General features: G+C 39.3%; 1 protein-coding gene across 3 annotated transcripts; it reads right to left on the bottom strand.

The window, feature by feature from the left end:
• Nucleotides 1-2,305: 2,305 nt before the first annotated feature.
• LOC150052569 (glycine N-acyltransferase-like protein Keg1) lies at nt 2,306-19,185 on the bottom strand. Of its 3 annotated transcripts, none has more exons than XM_090347628.1 (6): nt 19,124-19,185; nt 15,192-15,277; nt 11,705-11,812; nt 9,324-9,450; nt 7,276-7,447; nt 2,306-2,708 (listed from the first exon to the last, which is right to left on the bottom strand). In XM_090347628.1, the coding sequence occupies exons 2-6, from the start codon at nt 15,267-15,269 to the stop codon at nt 2,306-2,308; spliced, it is 888 nt and encodes a 295-aa protein (XP_090203754.1). In that variant the 5' UTR covers nt 15,270-15,277; nt 19,124-19,185. The 3 variants fall into 3 exon arrangements, with proteins under 3 accessions (XP_090203754.1, XP_090203755.1, XP_090203756.1); XM_090347629.1 differs by having other exon boundaries at nt 19,120-19,173; XM_090347630.1 differs by having other exon boundaries at nt 19,074-19,159.
• Nucleotides 19,186-20,903: the final 1,718 nt, after the last annotated feature.

Below are 20,903 nucleotides of genomic sequence, written 5' to 3'. Positions count from 1 at the left end.
ACTAGCTTTGGACAAACATTCTGTAAATAATTAATATGCATAGTTGAAGAGAAATCTAGCCCAAAGGTTGAGGTGCAGATTGCTCAGCCATGTGACCACTCAAAATCAGAAAGTTTTAAATGTCAGCAAAACTACAAGATTTCTTTACAAGGACTGTTTCTTTCTTAGGGCCTGAGCTCATTTCCTGTGATATTTGTGTTGGAGTTGGAATGGACCATGTTTCTACGTGCATAGATTTCTCAGCCATTTGTTTTTTTTCTCCAATCCATTTAGGAGATAAATGCAGACTTTGGCTACTACATCTACTCAATCTATTTCAAGAATCTAGAGATCACTAAAGGTCCTTCACAGACCAGGAATCATCAACTGGAAGCAATACCTGCAGATTCAAGTTGTAAGCTTATTTGGGGATGGGCCTCTTGAAAAAATAAAGTCCTGAAACTATATGTCTTTGTGAAGTATTTATTCCAGTCAACCAATGATAAAGAAAAAAGCAGTTTAAACAAGTTTATGTAATTTTTTTCTTTTAATAAGATCAAGAGAAAAATTATTATTAATTATTATTATATATTGTCTTCCCTGATTAAGAGAGATGTAAAACTGCTGAATTAGTTCAATGTCATGGTTCAGGGACTTAGTTCTACAAAGTCTTCCTCCTGAGATCGACTTTTCCACAGAGGGTTTCAGTGCATATTGTTAGGTTTGTTTTCACATAATTTTAATTCATATCAGATAATTGATAATAAATCTAGATATCAAGACACAAGTTCACCACAGTCTGAGGAAGTGAATGCACTCTCTCTCTCTCTCTCTCTCTCTCTCTCTCTCTCTCTCTCTCTCTCTCTCTCTCTCTCTCGTTATAAGGAGACTTTCTTTTCTTTACTTCTACATCGTAAAAACCCTCTCTTCTTTCTGATTTCAGGAGAGTTCCAGAGTTAGTATTTTAGCTGGCATTCAATAGAAGCATAATTATTTTTCCGATATGTTGAGGAAGTAGGCTGGGATAGTCCAATTTTTTAATTCAGGGACATTCCTGTCATTTTTTCCATCTTTGAATGGATGATACCATCAAGCACTGATGGGAAAGCACTTCTCAGGCTATTTAGGGACAGCTGATCCAGTGACTTCCTCTCACATAACTCTTGTTCAGTCTGTAAAGAGTTGATATATCTCCAAGCATTGTATTCCTTCCAGGAGAGCCAAGGTCTCCAATCTGTACAAAGCTTCCATAGCCCCCAGCCTAGATAATAAATATCCACCTCTCTAAGTTTGAAGGCTCTCACTTCTTTCTCTCCCTACATTTATCTCCCTTCGTGGACTATGTAGTATAAGCTCAAATAATGAGAGCCTCTTTATTATAATGACACTGTGGCTTAAGGAAGCTAAGCCTTTAGAAGCAATGCTGGTTTCTTTTTGCTGCAGTATGAACTGATATGGATCACTTATTGCAAAAGATTTTTAATATTAATGATAAAAATAACTTACTCTTTTTGCTAATGTTTAGCAATATTGTGTCATATATATTGCATGCATGTGTGGGTGTATATGTACACATATTTGTATATGTATAAGTATGTATACATATATAGGTATATATACATGTGTGTGTGTGTGTGTGTGTGTGTGTGTGTGTGTGTGTGTGTGTGTGTGTGCCTGTGTGTGCTCTTATTTCACATGACTATAATTCAAAGTCTAAGAAGCAGCTCAGGAAAGACTGGATTTTGTTTTTTGTCTTCCTCAAGGCTGGTGTTCTACCACTTGAGCCACAGCATCACTTCCACCTTTTTCTGTGTATGTGGTACTGAGGAATTGAACCCAGAGCTTCGTGCATGGTAGGCAAGCACTTTACCACTGGCCCAAGACTGGTTTTGAATACATCTCTTTCAGAAGACAGGACACTTTCCAGTCAATTAAAAATGAATCACAGAAAACTAGAAGGGAAGATGCCAGAACCCTGCTCTGTGGAAAATGGATAAAAGTTAGCCAGGAGAACAAACCAGAAAGATAGATCCTGAGAATGGAAGAACGGTACCGCCTGCAAACATAAGAAGTAGAGGAAATGAGGAAAGTGTACATGAGCTACATGAGTTGTTTAAGGGCAGGATCCTAGGTTTCTGTTGTTCTCCTAACTGCTTCCTTCCTCTAGGGCTCAGGATCCATTTCCTGACAACATGTGCTTTTCTGCTGATGACCCATTCATTTCCCTAGCCACATATACAACCGGCCTGCACGCGCGCGCATACACACACACACACACACACACACACACACACACACACACACACACACACCATCATATGTGGCTTTACAAAGGCACATAATTCCACTGGTTCCAGTGACCTTGCATGCGGACTTCACACATGCTGCTGGCTACTTTCTGCATAATGTGATTGGCTTTATCTATATGGGAATAACTGGGATAGCCCAGTTTCCCTAGACCCTGGACCTGAGCGTAGGCGACATAAGACATGAGGCCCTGGCCCCGGTACTCAGGTACCGTGCCTCCCATTCGCATTTCTCCAGTATGATCCATCAGGGCCCAGGCCACAGGGGTCCCCGCAGGCCCTAGCAAACAGAAGCTGGGAAAGGAGTGAATACAACGCTCGATGAACCTCTGGCTCCTCTCATTGCCACCAAAACTCCAGACTTTATTCACCAAGGCAGCATGGGTAACATCCAATGAAGAGAGTTTAAACATCTCCGGATTGCTGTTGGAAATAAGACAGAAGATCAAGTCTAAACATGACACCTATTACGGCATATTGTATTTGTTTTTCTGTGCTGAGAAGAAAAGGAAGCACATCTAATGATGCGAACTCTGGATTCCTAGCGACACTGCCACCGTCACTTGAGGCTGGGTAAGCTCTTACTTTCTGAACTAAGCATACCCGCCTTGAGGAGCCATTGTGAGACTGGAATGGGACAGTTGCAAACCACAGCAGAAAGCCTAAGCAATAGAATAAATGAAGTGGAAAACACGGTGTCAGGAGTTGTGGGAAAAAAAACCCAGAAATTAGAACGAAAAATCAAAGTCATGGAAGATACACTCAGAATATAGCAAAGAGAAATCTAAGAACTTGCAGACTCAACCAAAAGATCAACTTTATCTGGGGTGGAAATTTTTGAAACTACTGCAAGAGAGAGTAAGAGAAACTTTAGAATTTATAGGTATAGGTAGAAATTTCTTTTAAAAGTCCCAGGGGTACACAGATAGGAGAGAGACTTGACAAGTGGGATTATATCAAAATAAAAATCGCTGCACAATTAAAGACATAGTTACTAAACTATAAAGACAGACAAGAAACTGAGGAAAGATCTATACCAACCATGTGTCAGAAAAAGGCCTAATATCCAAAATATACAAAGAGCTTAAGAAACGAACCCCTCCCAAACCTAATACACCAGTCAGTAAGTGGGCAAAGGAGCTGAGAAGAGACTTCTCAAAAGAAGAGGTAAACATGATAAAACACACACACACACGAGGAAATGCTCATCATCGCTGGCCATAAAGGAAATGTGAATCAAAACAACTCTGAGATTGTATCTCACCCCAGTAAGATTAGCTAACATTGTAAATTCAAACAACAACAAATGTTGTTGAGGATTGGGGAAAAATAAACCTTACTACACTGTTGGTAGGAATGTGAACTGGTACAAGTATTCTGGACAACAGTCCGGAGGTTTTCAAGAACTAGACATAGACCTTCCCTATGACCCAGCCATACCACCCGTAGGCATCTACGCTGGACATCATGAGACCAAGGACACCTGCACACCCAAGATACAGAAACCACCCAGATGCCCCACAATAGACAAGTGGATCCAAAAACTGTGCCTATACACAATGGAATCTTACACAGCCCTTAGAAAGAATAATGCTATTTTCAGGAAAATGGATGGAACCAAAACCAGTCATGTAAAGTGAGGTAAGCCAAACTCAGAGAGATAAAGGATGCATATTTTCTCCAAGATGAATAAATTAGATCTAAAATATATATTTGAATATGAAAAATGATATAAGATTCTAGATACTCACACGCAGTGATACTGAAAAAGGATACTCTGGAATCAGAGATACACTAGGTCTCCTTGGCACGGGTCGAAAATTTAATAAAGACCCGGAAACACAACAAACTAAAGAAAGTTTGGACAAATGGGACTGCATTAAACTGCAGAGCTTCTGTATAGCAAAGGACATAGCTAGCTAACTAAATAGAAATCCTACAGAGTGGGAGAAGATCTTCACTAACCATACAACAGACAAAGGTCTTATATCTAAAATATATCAACAGCTAAAAAAATTGAATCACTCCAAAACTAATCTCCAAAGAAACAACCATCCCATTAAAAGATGGGCCAAAGATTTAAAGAGAGTCTTCTCTGAAGAAGAAATAAGAATGGCCTATAGACACATGAAGAAATGCTCAACATCTCTGGCCATAAAAGAAATGCAAATCAAAACAACTTTGAGATTCCACCATCACTCCAGCTAGAATGGCCATTATCATGAAATCTAATAGTAAGAGATGCTGTTGGGGATGTGGCCAGGAGGGATCACTACTACTCTGTTGGTGGGAGTATAAACTTGTTCAACCACTGTGGAAAGCAGTATGGCAGTTCCTCAAAAGACTAAACATAGAGCTCCCCTATGACCCAGCAATTCCACTACTTGGCATTTACCCAATTATCCAAAAACAAGGACACACTAAACCCACTGGCACAATGATGTTCATTGCAACACTATTTACCACAGCAAAGATATGGAACCAACCCAGATGCCCTTCAGTATGTAGTCACAGTGGAATTCTATGCTGCCATCAGAAAGAATGACATCACTCCATTTGTAAGGAAATGGAAAGACTTGGAAAAAATCATATTAAGTGAAGTAAGCCAGACCCAAAGGAACATAGGCTCAATGTTTTCCCTCATTTATCATAATTATTACACAATAGCTCAAAATTTAGATACATAGGGTCATATAGGATGAGGCTAAATGAAAGGACCTCCAGGATATGGAAACAGAGATATATAATGAGTGAATGTTGTTCTTAATATACTATGTTATTTCTCATCTCTTTTGTTGTCCCTTGGTTGTTCTCATATTATTACAGTATCTTACTCTATATTGTACATGTACTGTGTACTGGTATATTATATATGCATTTATTTGTTTATTTGAAATAGGAAAGGGAAGGGGGAAAACCAAGATGATTGGGTCGGGGGAGGGAAATGGGTACAAAATCATAAGAAGGGGTATCAATATGTGTGAAGTAATGCTCCATCTATCTGGAAAATATAACTGTAACCCCTCTATTAGTTACAATAAAAATATATAGAAAAAAAGAGAGAAACAAAAAGTACAATGACTACATGCCTCTTCATAGTTATATAAAGTAATAGACATACAGAAATGAACTCCAAGATATGGATATAAGAAACATCCTTTATTTTTTTCTTCCTTTCTTATTGTGAAAATTATTTTAGGTTTGTATGCAAGTGTACATCTTCAGAAGGGTTGACAAGAGGGTAGAGAGATGGAAGTGTGCAAAAGTGGAGCTTACTAGATAGACACTAATGAACTACACAACTCGTGGGTGGAGATAGGAGGGAGGGACTGGAAGAGAGCAAGGGAACAGAAGACGCTAAATGAAAGGAAATGTACTCAATACCTAACCCATGTAAGAAAAGTAACTATTGATCTGATTATTTTGTTTTTGCTATTATTAGTCATTCTGTTTCTATGAAACCAACTCCAATGTCTACCCTATCATAAGTTTATTCTGCTTTATAGAAGTTGTTATCTGATTCTAGAATCATGAATAAAAGTCAATTCACACTGGGTATCAGTGCCTCATGGCTGTAATCCTTAGAGGCTGATATCTGGCTTTTAAACAGCCTTGGAAGAAAAGTCTATGAGCATCCAGCTCTAAAATCACCAGCAAAAAGCCAGGGTAGGGACATAGTTCAAGTGGTACAGGCCCAGCCAATCAAGTAAGTTGAACAATCCTAAGTGTTTTAGCTCAAACACTGATAGCACACACGCACGTGCACACACACACACACACACACACACACACACACACAGCCTACCAAGGATTGTTGATGAGAATGTACAGAAGAAGTGAGTTCTAAAAGGTGGATGGAGTCTGGTTTTTACACAACTAAGGAGTTCACAACACGGTTTGAATGTACCCATTACCTTACGCCTGTAACTTGTAAGCCTCTGTGCATCACCTTTACAGTAAAAAAAGAATAAATAAAGTAAGAAGAAAGAATAAGAAAGAAGTTCGGAGTATTTCAACGTGAGATGGAAAGAGCTAGCATATTTTGAGTAGGAAAAGAACATGATTTAACTTAAAAGTTAAAGGTTGTTCTGATAGCTTTGTGGAAAATAGATTCTAGGGAGGGCAGAGCAAAAGCAAAGAGAGAAAGTAGGAGGTATCGCAGATTAAATGGTAGCCCCTCAAGAAGACACACTTGTGCAAATGTTCTTGTGTAGAAAAGGGGGCAGACTGAGGAAGGGTGAAGGAAGGGATGGCATTGTCCAAAAGACAAACCTGCCCATTACCTGAGTTGTGAAAAGCTAACCTGTCTGTATGATACCTTGATATTAAAATATTAAACACATATTAAACACACATATTAAAATATGTGTGTGTATTTTTTTGTTAGTGGTGGGGCTTGAACTCAGGGCCTGGGTGCTGTCCCTGAGCCTCTTTAGGCTCAAGTCTAGTGCTCTGCCACAGTACCACTTCTGATTTTCAAGTGGTTAACTGGAGATAGGACTCTCACAGAGACTTTTCTGCCTGAGCTGTCTTCAAGCCATGATCCTCAGATCTCTGCCTCCTGAGTAGACAGGGTGACAGTCATGAGCCACCAACACCCAGCTTTAATTAATATTTTAAAAGAAGGGTACACATATACAATAATCCTTAAGGAGCATAACATAAAATTGTTCTGGTTATCCTGGTGAATCTTGATATCCATGCATTTATAGGGGGGATACAAGTAAAACTGGCTCTGAGATGTGAATGTTATAGCTATAAACCAAATAAGACTGGAGAGAGGCATCAGCAGTGGTAAGAAAGGAGTAAGATTCCCCTCCACTGGTTTTCAGAGAGGTTCTGTTGCTCTCTTGATTCTGGATTTCTAGAGTCTAAAACGAATTATTTAAAAAATAAATAAAACAGCATGATTGTGTCAGTTCTTGCCTAATACAGGAGGCAACTTCATTATGGAGGAGCGAGATGAAGGAAGACTGGCTTTTATACTTACATTGGCTTTGGTTTAACACCGTTGGTTGGAAGACTGTTCACATCTACCAGTGAAGGAGCCAACTTCTTTACTGCGTTCAGTGTCATGTAAAGAATGCATTGTGTGTGCTTGACTTTGCCCAAATTATTGGCCACAAGATTTTCTATCACCTTATCCAGACTGGACTGGGAACCTAGATGAGGAAAATGAGAATGTAAATAAGAAATCCTCAATCATTTTCATGCTTTTGGAAAACTTCCTAATGGAGACAGTAGGTTTGCATGCGTGCAATCATCCAGCCTTGTGTTTAGGCATTATATAGGAATAACGACTTAACTCCCACAATAATTAGGTAATAACATTTTTCCTATATATATCATAGTATACTTATGATTGCCAGTGGAAATGAAGTTCGGACATATTAACTAAAATTTATTAGACTTTTTTTTCTTTTGGTCAGTGGTGGGACTTGAACTCTGGGCCTGGGGCCATTGTCCTTGAGCCCTTCTTCAGCTCAAGGCTAGCTCTCTACTACTTGAGCCACAGCACCACTTCTCAAATTTATTAGAGTTTTTTTATACCCAGCTTCTGGCTACTGGAACCATAACTTCAGCTCCAGAGGCACCCTATTCCAGTCTTGAATAACTCAACTAGATTATGGCAGAAAGCTACCAGAAGCCTCAGTCCCCTCTGGATATTGCTACTAACCTTGAAGGTATTCTCAGATTGGGGAGGGAGGTACTTTCTCTGGTGACTTGACTAGAAGGCCAGTGATTGGTGGGAAAGCAGTCCTTCGTTTGCATGAGTTTGGTGTTATGGTTGATGCAGACATCTTTTGGTTAGTGGGGAAAAACCCTCCAGAACACTGTGATATTGCATCATCAACCCCAGTAGGTTGTTTCTCCTAATGGAATTTGTTTTTTGTTTTCCATTTTATTTTGGTCTATTGTTGATCTTTATCATTAGTAGAACTGGCTGAGCAGGAAACATGAGAGGAAGGTGGAGAAGGAAGCAACTGCAACCTGGCAGTGTTTAGCCACAACTCTGGCAAGTAGCAGCTGAGAAGGCAGTGAAAGAGTTCCAGAGAGGGACTTGGGCAGACACAAAAGGGAGCAGAGACAACCAAAGATGGTGGAAGTGGACAAAGCCAAAGAGAGCAAAGAGCTGATGCTGAAGATAAATAGAAGGCCATGAAGACCTAGAGAAGAGAAACTTGGCACCGATGAGTCATGAAAAGCTCCAGGGAGCAGCCAAGCCAAGAAAGCAATCCTAGGCTCAACAGATCTAACACTAGCCACAGTCGCCACAGTCGAGGTCTAAGCTTTTAGGTATTCTGGGCCTGACAACTTGCTGCTGTATGGCTGGCAGTTGAAGCACCCGAGTGCTGTGTAAGAGCTGTTAACACCAGCATATGCTACCTGCAGCAGCAGCACCTGAGAATTATAATAGCACCAAGTGCCAAGATGATTCATAACTGAAGGCTAGAGTGATAACCTCCAAACTGAGAGGCTTGACTCTTTCATCTCCAGCTTCTTCTTGGAACAGTAGGCTTCCTGTCTCTCAGAAATTTGAGTTATGACTTTAGGGAAGTCCCTAAGACGTTGGCACACCCTTCTAACCTCCCCAGGATTCCTGCCCGGTAGAGCCACAAGAGCATGGCAATCTGATTGGTAACACTTTGAGCTGCTTTGCAGACATAACTGATAAAATCAAGATAGCAATTTCCACGAAGTGTCTCATTTAACCTTTAAGGATTCGGGGTTAGAAGACTACTGGAATCATTTTGATTTATAAAGACACAACCAGAAATGTTGTTATTTGTCCTAGAATCTCACAGCCAGGAATAGGCCCAACAAGGCTTCATTTTACAATTTGCTATGTAAATCTGATGCAGTGAAAAATATTTCACTGTAGCGGAGGCAGTTGCTAAGACAAGAAATAGACAACAGCAGGCGGAATGGAGCTGGGCACAAAGCCATGTGGTGGCCTGATGCTTGTTAGGAAAGGAAAGTGACTCACAAAGGACACGGAAGATTCTTAGCTGCCCCCACATATCCAAGTTCTCTTACTTTGAATCTGCAAATGTTGTTTCCAGTTTATGACTTCTGGTATGCCAAGGAATTCCTGGCATTTCTTGAGATCCTTGCTGAAGATGAGGTAAGTGTTAATGTAGTGATCAAAGTCATCTGTCATTTCCTGATTGGGTTAAAAAAAAAAAAGAATCAACTACAATGTTTGCTGATGTTAATTGCCATACTAGGTTTTCAGTATTCCATTGTATTGTTATATTTTAAGATGCTAAAAATAATAGTAGTTTCTGATTCTTTTTTAACTTTACATAAAGACTGTTTACATTGTGAACTCAATCCAGTTCAAAATGTAAGAATATCCTTGGACAAATCTATCCCTAATTCAGTTGCAGCACTTAAATGTCAGAATTTTAAATCCATTTAAAATCATTATTCTAGACTTCCAAGAAAAGTCAAAAATTCAAATATCAATTGTAAAGCAAAATCTTCAGCCAAATAAATGCTCTCCTTTGACCTAAGAGTAGTTTGTTATTAAAATCCATAGATAACAGGATTGGAGTATGCATTACAAGTGATGAAATTAAAGAAAAAGATGATATAGTAGCTATTCCTTTACATAAAATTATATAGCATGAACTATATTTGTAGTTAAATGAACTACACTTCTATCAAGCAGGTGCATTTATTTACATGTACTCATACATATATAAATTCAGATGCATATGGAAAATTTATGAAAAGCTGGATGGAATTATTTGAACATGAAGGAACAGATAAGTAGAAAACTGAGTTTAATCAGTGAATTACAGAGCATTTATTTTCTAATTTCAAGAAAATATTAGACAAAAAATATACTTTCTCTTCAGGATGGCATTATAAGTCAAATCTTCAATTTGGGGCTGTCTTATTTTCTCTTTTATTTATTTATTTGTTTGTTTGTTTCTTTCCAATCCTGAAGCTTGAACCCAGGGCCTGGGCACTGTCTTTGAGCTTTAAGGCTAGTTAGTGCTCTACCACTTGAGCCACAGCACTACTTCTGGCTTTTTCTGTGTATATGGTGCCAAGGAATCAAACCCAGGGCTTCCTGTATGCTATGCAAGCACTCTACCACTAGGCAACCCTACCACTAGGCCACAATCCTGGCCCTGTCTTATTTTCTTATTAAAATGTGTTTTTTTTAATGTATTTTCAACACCTAGTATTCAGATAGAGACTCTACTAGGAAATAACTGATTTTCTCTCTACTACATGAAGATGTTTCTTCTACTCTGTTTTATTGACTTCATTGTAGGCAGAGCCTACAGTATGTCACACTGAAGAATCTCAGCAAAAAGATAGTATCTTAATGATAAGTTGGGATGAAGTATGAATGGCCAGTGTCTTTTCAAAGACACGATTTTGTTTTTCTGAATATACTAATAACTAGAAAATGGAGCTAGAGTCTGCTTTATTACAACTAGAAGTCTAGCCTGAGACATACTCTTACAATGCCTATAGCAAAATGTCAGGCTCCCTCTTCTATTAGCTCTACCATTTTTAATTGGCATGGCCTCTATTGATTAATTGCATCTAATTTTTGTAAACTAAATGTTTATGGGAAATTATACTCTCTCTGCCAACCCCCCCCAAATGCAAGTTTGGTATTCAGTATCACAAAGTCCTGACTGAGGAAGACAATGTTTAAAAAAAATAAATAATGAGTGTGTAAGCCGGGCGCGTTGGCTCATGCCTGTAATCCTAGCTACTCAGGGATTGAGATCTGAGGATCAAGGTTCAAAGCCAACTCAGGCACAATAGAACCTGAAACTCTTATCTCCAGTTAACCTCTAGAAAACAGGAAGTGGGGCTTGGCTCAAGGGTAGGGTGGTAGCCTTGAGCTGAAGAACTTGGCCTGAGCAGGCCAAGTTCAAGCCCCATGACCCACAAAGAAGAAGAAGAAGAATGAGTGTAAAAATGTCCCTTTATTTTTTTTTTCCAATCCTGGTACTGAGCTCAGGGCCTGAGCACTGTCCTTGGACTTTCTGAAGGCTAGAGCTCTACCACTTGAGCCACAGCACCACTTCCAGATTTTTTTTTCTATGTATATGGTACCAAGGAATCAAACCCGGGTCTTTGTGCGAATGGTAGGCAAGCACTCTACCACTAGGCCAAACTCCCAGCTCCACATGTACACTTTTAATCAAGTTTCTCTGTGTGCTTCCAGAATTACATGTATATGCTTCTGTCCATGCTGTAATTTATCTGTGGACTTCTCTACATTCTTCTTCCCATCCAGAAATAATGGAAGACAAGATCTTGTGGATATCATGACATTTCATGCATGTTTCCCTGGGGGTCTAATATGTTGCCAGGCTCGTAGTAGACACACAGCAGACACAAACCCAGAGAAACAGTTATTCCTTCCAACTTTGTCAACTGACCTGCTCCGCAGGACGAACAACCACTGTGCTGAAATCAGGCCACTTGTCTACCAGGGCCTTAAGCTTGAATGGATTTCCTTGGTTCATGTGGAAGATGGTACCATAAACCTGTAATTGTGCGATAAAATGGGAGGGTCAGCACACAGCAGAGGTGGAAGAGTGCATGGAGTTTGACCATGGCTAGATTCCCTTCTATGAAATGATGGCCCTAAACTATGCGGAATCCTAAAAGCTTATACATGCCTATATTCCCAACGCTCAAATGGCTGAGGCAAAAGGGTCGCCAGGAAAGCCTTGTCCTCATCACAAGGCCCTGTCCCCAAAAGTCTTGTGTTTTTGGGGGGGGTTTGTTGTTGCTTATAATTAATTGGAGCAAACAAGTACAACCTGAAAATCATTTGACAGTGACATAGACTAGGCAACTTCTTTTCATACAAATTTCCTAATTCAGAGGCTCACAGGTTGAAGCCTAGGGCTTTTGTGAGTAGTACTATTTGGGGGAAGTTCTGGAAACTTTGGGTGTTGAGCCTTCCCTGGAAGAAAGAGTTTATTTGGAGGAGACCCTTATTCCTGGACCCCGCCTGTTTCCCTCTCGATGTGTCAAGACCACCAAAATGTGGAGTGTCCCTGACCCATGTCCAGCTGCTGTGATGTTCTATGTGTATGCCAGGTTACCATAAACAGAACCCGAGGGAGCTATGAGCCAAAATAAATCTCTTTCCTTAAGATGTTTCTGCCAGTTATTTGGTCCCAACAAGGGGAAACAAGACCCCAACCAACATGGAAGATTGTTTTTAAGTCCTTGAATCAAACAAAAATAGAAACACCGGGCCGGGAGTTTGGCTTAGTGGTTATAGTGCTTGCCTAGCATGCACGAAGACCCTGGTTCTATTCCTTGGTACCACATATATAGAAAAAGCCAGAAGTGGTGCTGAGGCTCAAGTGGTAGAGCTCTAGCCTTGAGAAAGTCCAAGGACAGTGCTCAGGCCCTGAGCTCAAGCCCAGGACTGGCAAAAAAAAAAATAGAAACACCGCAAATTAAAACATATGAGGTACAAGAAATATTGTATGAAGAAGAGTTAAAAGCAAACAAACAACAAAAACACCAATCCTGGGGCTTGACTTCAGGGCCTGAGCACTGTTCTTGGGCTTTTTGCTTTCAAGGCTAGTTTTCTACCACTTGATCTTCATTTCTGGCTTTTTGAAGATAAGAATTCCAGGATCTTTTCTGCTCAAAATGGCCTCATATTTCAATACTCAGATCTCAGTCTCCTGGAGTAGCTAAAATTTCAGCAATCCTTAGTGCTTAGCCTAAGAGAGAATTTTTTTTGATAGGTATAGGCTCTTTATTTATTTATTAAAGAATTTATTTACATTGATTTTTACATCATATTTCAAATGACATATTTAACAAACAAGAATTCAAGAAGGGAATCTCTATATACAATCACTGGCACTTAGATTTTAGAACATAATTGAAATTAGGCTGAGGGTTTGTATGTCATAGATACATGTTAATCTATGTATTAAAACATTATGTCCATAGAGTCACAAATTTTTATATCTATGTATGTAGTTGTGTTTATATTTCCAATACCATGTCCATAGCATTGGGTGCCCAAATATTGAGTCCTCGCTCTTGTACTGTTCGGATCTAATAGCAACATATTAAGGATACCATGTGCCTTTTGTTCCTTAGGTCTTGACTTGTCTCACTCAACATGATTCGCTCTAGATTCATCCACTTCCCTGCGAATGCTATTATTTTATCTTGTCTGTTGGCTATGTAGCATTCCATTGTATGCATATGCCACATTTTTTGTATCCATTCATCTGCGGTAGGGCATCGGGATTGTTTCCATTGCCTGGCTATTGTGAATATTGCAGAAATGAACATAGCTGAGCAGGTGTCCTTATCATATCTTGAGTTATGATGTTCAGGAAAGATGCCCAGGAGTGGTATGGCGGGATTGTAGGGAAGGTCTATTTTCAGTTCTTTAAGAAACCTATACTCTGCTTTTCAGAGTGGTGAACTAGCTTACAATCCCACCAGCAGTGCAGTAGGATTCCTTTTTCTCCACAACCCTGCCAGCATCTGTCATTGAGTTCAAAATCTTGGCCATTCTTGTTGGGGTAAGATGGTATCTTAGGGTTGTTTTTGTTTGCATTTACTTTATGACCATGGATGATGAGCATTTTCTCATATGCTTTTCTGCCATTTTAACCTCTTCTTTTGATAAGTCTCCTAAGAGAATTTTTACAGTAATAAATGCCTACATTTAAAAAAAAAGAAATAGAGCTTGGCACAATGGCTCACACCTGTATCCTAGCTATTCAGGAGGCTAAGACCTGAGGATCATGGTCCAAAGCCAGCCTTGGCACTAAAGTCTGTGAGACTCTTATCTCCAATTAAGTATTAGAAAACCGGAAGTGGCACTGTGAGTCAAGGGATGGAAGTCTTGAGATGAAGAGTCAAGGACAGCACCCAGGCCCAGAGGTCAAGTCCCATGACTGACAAAAAAAAGAAACATCTGGAATAATTTAATGATGTATTTCAAGGTTTTAGGGAGAAAAAAAAAAGAACTAACCCAACTGAAAATGAATAGGAGTAGAAATATACTAATCAGAGGCAAAAATAAGACAAATGATCAAGAGAATTAAACGATGGGTTTCTGAAAAGATAAATGAAACAGGGTAACATAAATAGCAAAGAAAAGATAAGAGGAAAGTAAGTAAAAATAAACATAACCCAAATAATTTTTGAAGTGAACTACTCAATATGTAATCATCTTCAGATCTACCTTTTATATAACACACAATCTGTTATGATACGTTGGTGAAATAAGAGTGGACTGGTTACATGTTTCAAGAAGTTCCATGGCACAAACATCTGGTACAACTGTTTATCAATTAGCACATAGTTAAACAACCCTTCAAAGAGAAATCCGAATGCAATTGTGAAACCTTTGAAAGCAAAGAACTCTATGCTTTTACGAGTCAGCAGGACTTTTTCTTGTGTGTGTGTGTGTGTGTGTGTGTGTGTGTGTGTGTGTGTGTGTGTGTGTGAGACGCACGCACGTGATGGAGCTTGAGCTCTTCAGCTCAAGGCTACCATCCTACCCTTGAGCCAAGCCCCATTCCTGTTTTCTAGAGGTTAATTGGAGATAAGAGTCTCAGGTCCTTTTGTGCCCAGGCTGGCTTTGAACCTTGATCCTCAGATCTCAGCCTCCTGAGTAGCTAGGATTACAGGTGTGAGCCACCGCACCTGGCAAGACTTTTTCATTTCTTAATGCTATAAAGGGTATGAAGATATGTTTTCCTTCATGAGACATGAACAAATGGTAATTCCATTCAAATACATGATGTGAACAAAATGAGATACAGCCTGAGTGATTTTCCACCACAGCATAGGTACTCAGAAAAAGGCATTCCTTTTCCTTCTGTCTGGCACAGGAAAACAGAGCTCTTAGTTCTGTTCTACCCTCACCTTTAAGGACTCCGGGATGTGCTTTCTCAAGGACTTCTCCAGCATCTGCAGCTTCTGTGGACTCTGCAAATGGAACATCTTGGCACCTAATGTGATGACAATGGCGAAAGAGTGAGAAAGTGTTTGGACTGACAGGACTCAATACCAAGAACTGGAAGTATGATCAACTACAGGCATTTATTTATCACAGCTCTGGAGATTGAGAAATCCAAGATTAAAAGACTCTCATCCCTTTAAGCACCATGATTATCAAGAAGGTGAAACAGGCTCCTATCTGGAGTATGGATACTAGTGGAAGGGAACGAGGAAACGGAGTGGAAGATGGTGAATATAGACAAAATACTTGACACACATGTATGTGAATGAAACGTTGAAGCTTGTTGAGGTTCATTTGGGAAGGGGAAGGAGAGAGACTGATGGGAAGGGAAGAATGGATCAAGGTTCATTATACGTATATGAACATGTCAACACAAAACCTCTAGTTTAACCAATCAGCGGCAACTTTAAAACCATATGCAGTGTTTGTCTGTCTGAGTTTTCTCATAGCTCATTGAGTTTCTTTAAGAGGATTACTGTGATTTATTTTTTGTCTGACAGTTTATGGATATCAGTTTTCGTTATGGGGCAGTTGGCGGGGCTTTATTAGCTTCATTTGATGGTATCCTGTCTTTCTGGATTTTTAGTGATCTTTGTGGGTTTGCACTGGTATCTGTTATGTTTGAAGAATCCATCATGCCTTTCAGCTCTTTCAGAGAGGATTTGGCAGCTACTTTTCTCTTCCAAAGTCCCAAGATGGACAGGACCACCTCTGAAAGATAATTGAGGTGGGCTAGAGCTGGGTATTGGGTTTGGTCCTGTGCCACAGTTGGCCTTTGTCGTTAAGGATCCTGCTATAAGAGATGAAGACTCCTTGAAAGAGGGCTTTTCTACAGACCTGCAAACAGATAGGGCTGGGAGCAAGTCCACAGAAAGATGTAACGCAGTATATGAATCTGAACCCAGTCTGTGTTTAGTGGCCCTGCCAGCAGGCACAAGCTTGTCATCTCAATGTGGTTTTCCTTAGTCATCGGCTCCGATCTGGGCTTACAACCTAATACTTTTGATCTCAGAGTTGCAAGGTCACTTTTATTCATCGAGGATTGCAAAACCTGTGTTTGTGGAAGGCAAAAAGACTGGAGATACCCAAACATTTTGTCATCTCTCTGACATGACTGCATTTTGAAACTCAGTCACCAGTACTGAAACATATCAAGTATTGTATAGGTATGTCAAGACAATTTGATAATTCTTTCTTGTTGATACGTTGAGATACATTTGTGGAGTTTTGGGTGCTGAGTAGATTTCATATTCCTAGGATAATCCCCATTTGATTTCGAGATAGTGATCTTTCTGAGTCTATGTTCTATGATTTTTGTTAAACATTCATGCACTTGTGTCAACTAGGGACACCGATATGTGATTTTATTTGCTTTTTACCTGGCTTTGGTAGAATAATTATTACAGTTAGGAAACATGACTTGAGAAAGTGTTTCATCTTCCTTTATTTTCTTGAGAAAGAATAGTATTTCTTCCTCCATTTTCTTCATTCAGTATTGATATTAGTCCGTTTTCAAGTATTAGTTACTTATAGTAACAAGGGCACCTAACACTGGAAAAGAATTTTCTTTCCTTTTTTTCTTTTTGTCATGGAATTCAAATGTATTAATAGGTCACCTTAGTATATTCTTTTTCTGTCCTATTTTACATGTATATACATGTAGCCAGGGGGTTGTTATAATTAAGCAAAATTCCATGGTCTTCAGCTTAAATAGTAAACCATATTTTGTGTAAGAGTACATTACACTTATTTGGTTTACAGTTATTTAAATATACAATCTTAGCCTATATTATGTCATATATTAGATTGCTATTTATCCAATGTATCTTCAACTTTGCATGCTTTTTGCCAATGCCTCCCCATAGAAATACTTTACTTAAAGCCGGGCACGGTGGCTCAGGCCTGAACTCCTAGTTTACTCATGATTCAGAGATCTGAGGATCATGGTTCAAGGACAGCCCAGCTTTGAACCTGAGACTCTTATCTCCAATTAACCTCTAGAAAATGGGAAATGGGGCTTGATTTAAGAGTAGGGCGATAGCCTTGTGCTGAAGAGCTCAAGGACAGTGCCCAGGCCCAGTTCAAGCCCCATGAACCACTAAATAAATAAATAAATAAATAAAGCCAGAATTCTATCACTTGAGCCACACACCACTTCCAGCTTTTTTCTATGTATGTGGTACTTAGGAATTGAAGCAGGGTCATCGTGCATGCTAGGTAAGCACGTTAGCTCTAGGCCAAACTCCCGGCCCTATATTCTGTTTTTGAGATGGAGGTTTGCCAAGCTTGACCAGGTCTAGCCTCAAACCATGATCCTCCCCCTTCTCTCCCATCTCTCCATGTACTTTTTACTCTTTCACTGTCTGGTTTCTACAGTAAAATCCTTTCCCTCTTTCCTAGTTCTGGTGATCTATGTCCTTTTCATCTCTATTTTTTAACAGAGCTCTTCACATTCAGCTCTATTATGTTTGGACCCACAAAATAATTTGCCATGGGAGGGTATCCTATGCACTGGAGATGGGGTATCAGACTTCCCAGCCCTCTCTAGGTGAATCATGTGGTAACACATCTCCTCTCAGTGTAGAAATGTCTGGGGACATTTGTCCTTGAGAGTCTCAAAATATTAGAGACAAGTCTGACATTTTCTCTAGAATTATCTACATTCTATCTAAAAGAAAGTTATACATAAGCATAAGAAGAAAAGTGATTTTGAAGCCAACCTTGTGAATGACTATAATGCCCCATATCATATGAGGCCAATCACATGTGAGCATGCAAACACAGAGATTCACTGGGAAAAAAACACTAAAAAAAGCAAGCATGCACATATACACAATAAAAAATAAAAGCAAGAAGGAAACATGATGCCAGAATGACAGAGTTCTAGAAGTAAAGAATCTGCACAAATAGGAGGATTTTGTATTGTCACGAGGCAAAGTGCATTGTGGATATTGGACAATTTACTCAGGTCCTGGAAATGTGTCCGGGGAAAACAGTTCAGGGAACATAAAATCTATAACAAAATCCCTACATCTGCTTCAAAAACCTGATTATTATTATTATAAATATTATGATTATGATGTAATTGTCTCAATTCTAAGTAAACTTTTTAGCAAAATATAATACATACATCTGTAAAAGAATATTAAAATAAAAGAAGAAAATTAAACAATACATGGTTTGACTAGATTATGGAAGTATTTGTTTATACAAGTATTTAATATTCCATATGCATCAGAAAATGGAAAGAAACATCAGGTTAAAGGGAAAAACCCCCAAACTTTATAAAGTACCAGATGATGACATTGTTGATAAAATCGTTTAAATTAAGCTTTTCCAGACAATTGGATTGAACAACAAATCTAGTCTATATTATTCTTCATATCTCTCTATACAATTTGCCTTATTAGAATAAGGTACTTCACTTTCCCAGGTAACACTTATGCAGCCTTTCTTAGCATGTCTCCTAACAGGGCAGAGAGAACATTATCTGCATATTGTCTGCACATGGCATCCACTAAATAAATATAACCCAGGTTGGCATTCTTCCTTGCATGTGTTGTTACCTTTCCAGGCCCCAGACAAGTCCCCAGACCTCCCTCTACTGCTTATCTGTTTAGAATGGAAACCTGCCTCATTCCATCAAGACCTCTCCCCCAATCCATACTACTGGGTGCAAATATGTTTCTAATTCAATGCACCTCCTTTCCCAGTGCCTAAGTCTCCATCACTTTCTCCAGCAACTTTCTATCTACAATCACCAACACCATGTCATTTTCCCCCACCTCGCTGAGTGAGGAGAAGGGTAGAGTCCCAAAGCAGTGCTTCTACCTACGAGCAAAGAGGAGTCCTTTCCTGGAACTGTCCACACAGTGTCTCCGAAGACTTAATCACAAACCAGACTGTGAAAAGATGTGATTGTCTCTTTATTCAGATACGTAGAACTAGGATTGCTCCGTTTACAGATATCTGTAAATATTTTACAGGTATCCCTAAGTAAAAGGTTTTTATGTGGACCTTGCACTTCAAAAATGAAAAAAAAAATCTGCTGGCTAGTGTTAGTTTCATTGGCAACACTTGGTCCCAGCCACAACCAAAAAACACATTTTTCCTACCTGGAATGGATGAGTTATATTTGTCACCATGCTGGATTTTTTTAATATGAAGAAGGAATTGTGCCACTTTTCAGGACTTTGAATATTTCAGTTCTTTTCTGGTTTTTCAGATTATTTAGTAATCTCATGGTAGGTAGAAGAATAAGAACCCAGTTTTGCTTATACAGAGGTGGACAAGCACAGTGTTCTAGAAAGTTTTGTTTTTCTTCTAGATTCAGCCTTGTCTCTACAACAGTGGTAAGCCAAGTACAATATACTTCTGTCATAAAGGTTTCTTGTAAACTAGTCACATCATTTATTCATATATTTCACATAGCTGGTTTGATCCAGCATCCTAAAATATTTCCTCCCTGGATCCTTCAAAAAATCACTTTCTAACAGGAGGGAGAAATCAAAAGAAAGGGTGACATTGACCAAAAAAGAAATGTACTCATTACTTAACTTACGAAATGGCACCTTAATGACAATAAAATCGTATTTTTTTAAAAAAAAATCAAGTGGAGAGAAGAAGGGAAGACCACAGTCATGAATTCAACGTGTATCCTACAAAACTAAAAAGAGTGAGGGAAGGGGTGAGTAGGGAAGAGATGGGTGAGATTACTGAAAGGGCTGACATTGGTTAAGATGTATTGTGTTAGTAAATGGCGTTGTTAAATGGGACCTCCTTTGTACAACTTCTTAAAATAATTTAAAACGATCACTTTCTTACTCTGTCCTAACATTTACCTCCTGGAACTCAGATCACCTTGTGGCTTTATCATGGACAAACACAGAAATATCTCCTTCAGAAAAGGAGGCAGAATTCCTATAGGAGGTAGGCACAGTTCCCTGCTTCAGTAGACTTTCTGTGACAACAGAGAGAAGACATTTCAGTCCCTCCACCCTGGCCACCAGGCTCTTCCTCCTTCACCCACCAACCTACAAAAGTCTCGCACTCAGTCATGGACTAGAGGGAACCCCCCTGGCCTGTTAGTGGCTATGCTGACTTCTTCTCCTCTTTACATGGCAATGGTTTCAGATACGTTTGGTGTGAAACCATGGACATTTGGTTGCGATTGCCAGATTACAGATTCCCACAGGTGTGAAAAGCACACAAGACCAACCCATTACTCTTAAACTGTGAAAGTCAAAAGCTATAAAGGTGTTTGATAGGACTATTCAGATTGAAGGGTTGTGTTTTATGTTATCTAATAGAAAGAGGAAGCTAGATGGCCAACTTCAGTTCCTCAAAGGGATCTGATATACCTGGGAAGCCATGTAGACCAGCCTTTGGTTGTCCTTGATCCTTTCAGAATGGCTGAACTTGAATGAGACACATGATCTGGTTGATAAATAAGATTTTATAACAAGCTTGCTAAGGTCTTACTGAAAAGATTTGACAAAAACCATCCAACCCCGTAAATATCTATCAGACCTTCCTGAAGTGCAATGCTGACTCGAATTATCATTAAAAATAACAATAATCTTAACTAGTCTCAACTGAATAGATAGCCAACCCAG

This window comes from Megascapheus bottae, chromosome 16 (assembly GCF_031878675.1).
Source record: "Megascapheus bottae isolate mThoBot1 chromosome 16, mThoBot2.hap1, whole genome shotgun sequence".
NCBI classification, from domain to species: domain Eukaryota; kingdom Metazoa; phylum Chordata; class Mammalia; order Rodentia; family Geomyidae; genus Megascapheus; species Megascapheus bottae.
Note: the sequence above shows the minus strand (reverse complement) of the source record. Positions and strands in the feature narration are given on the sequence as shown.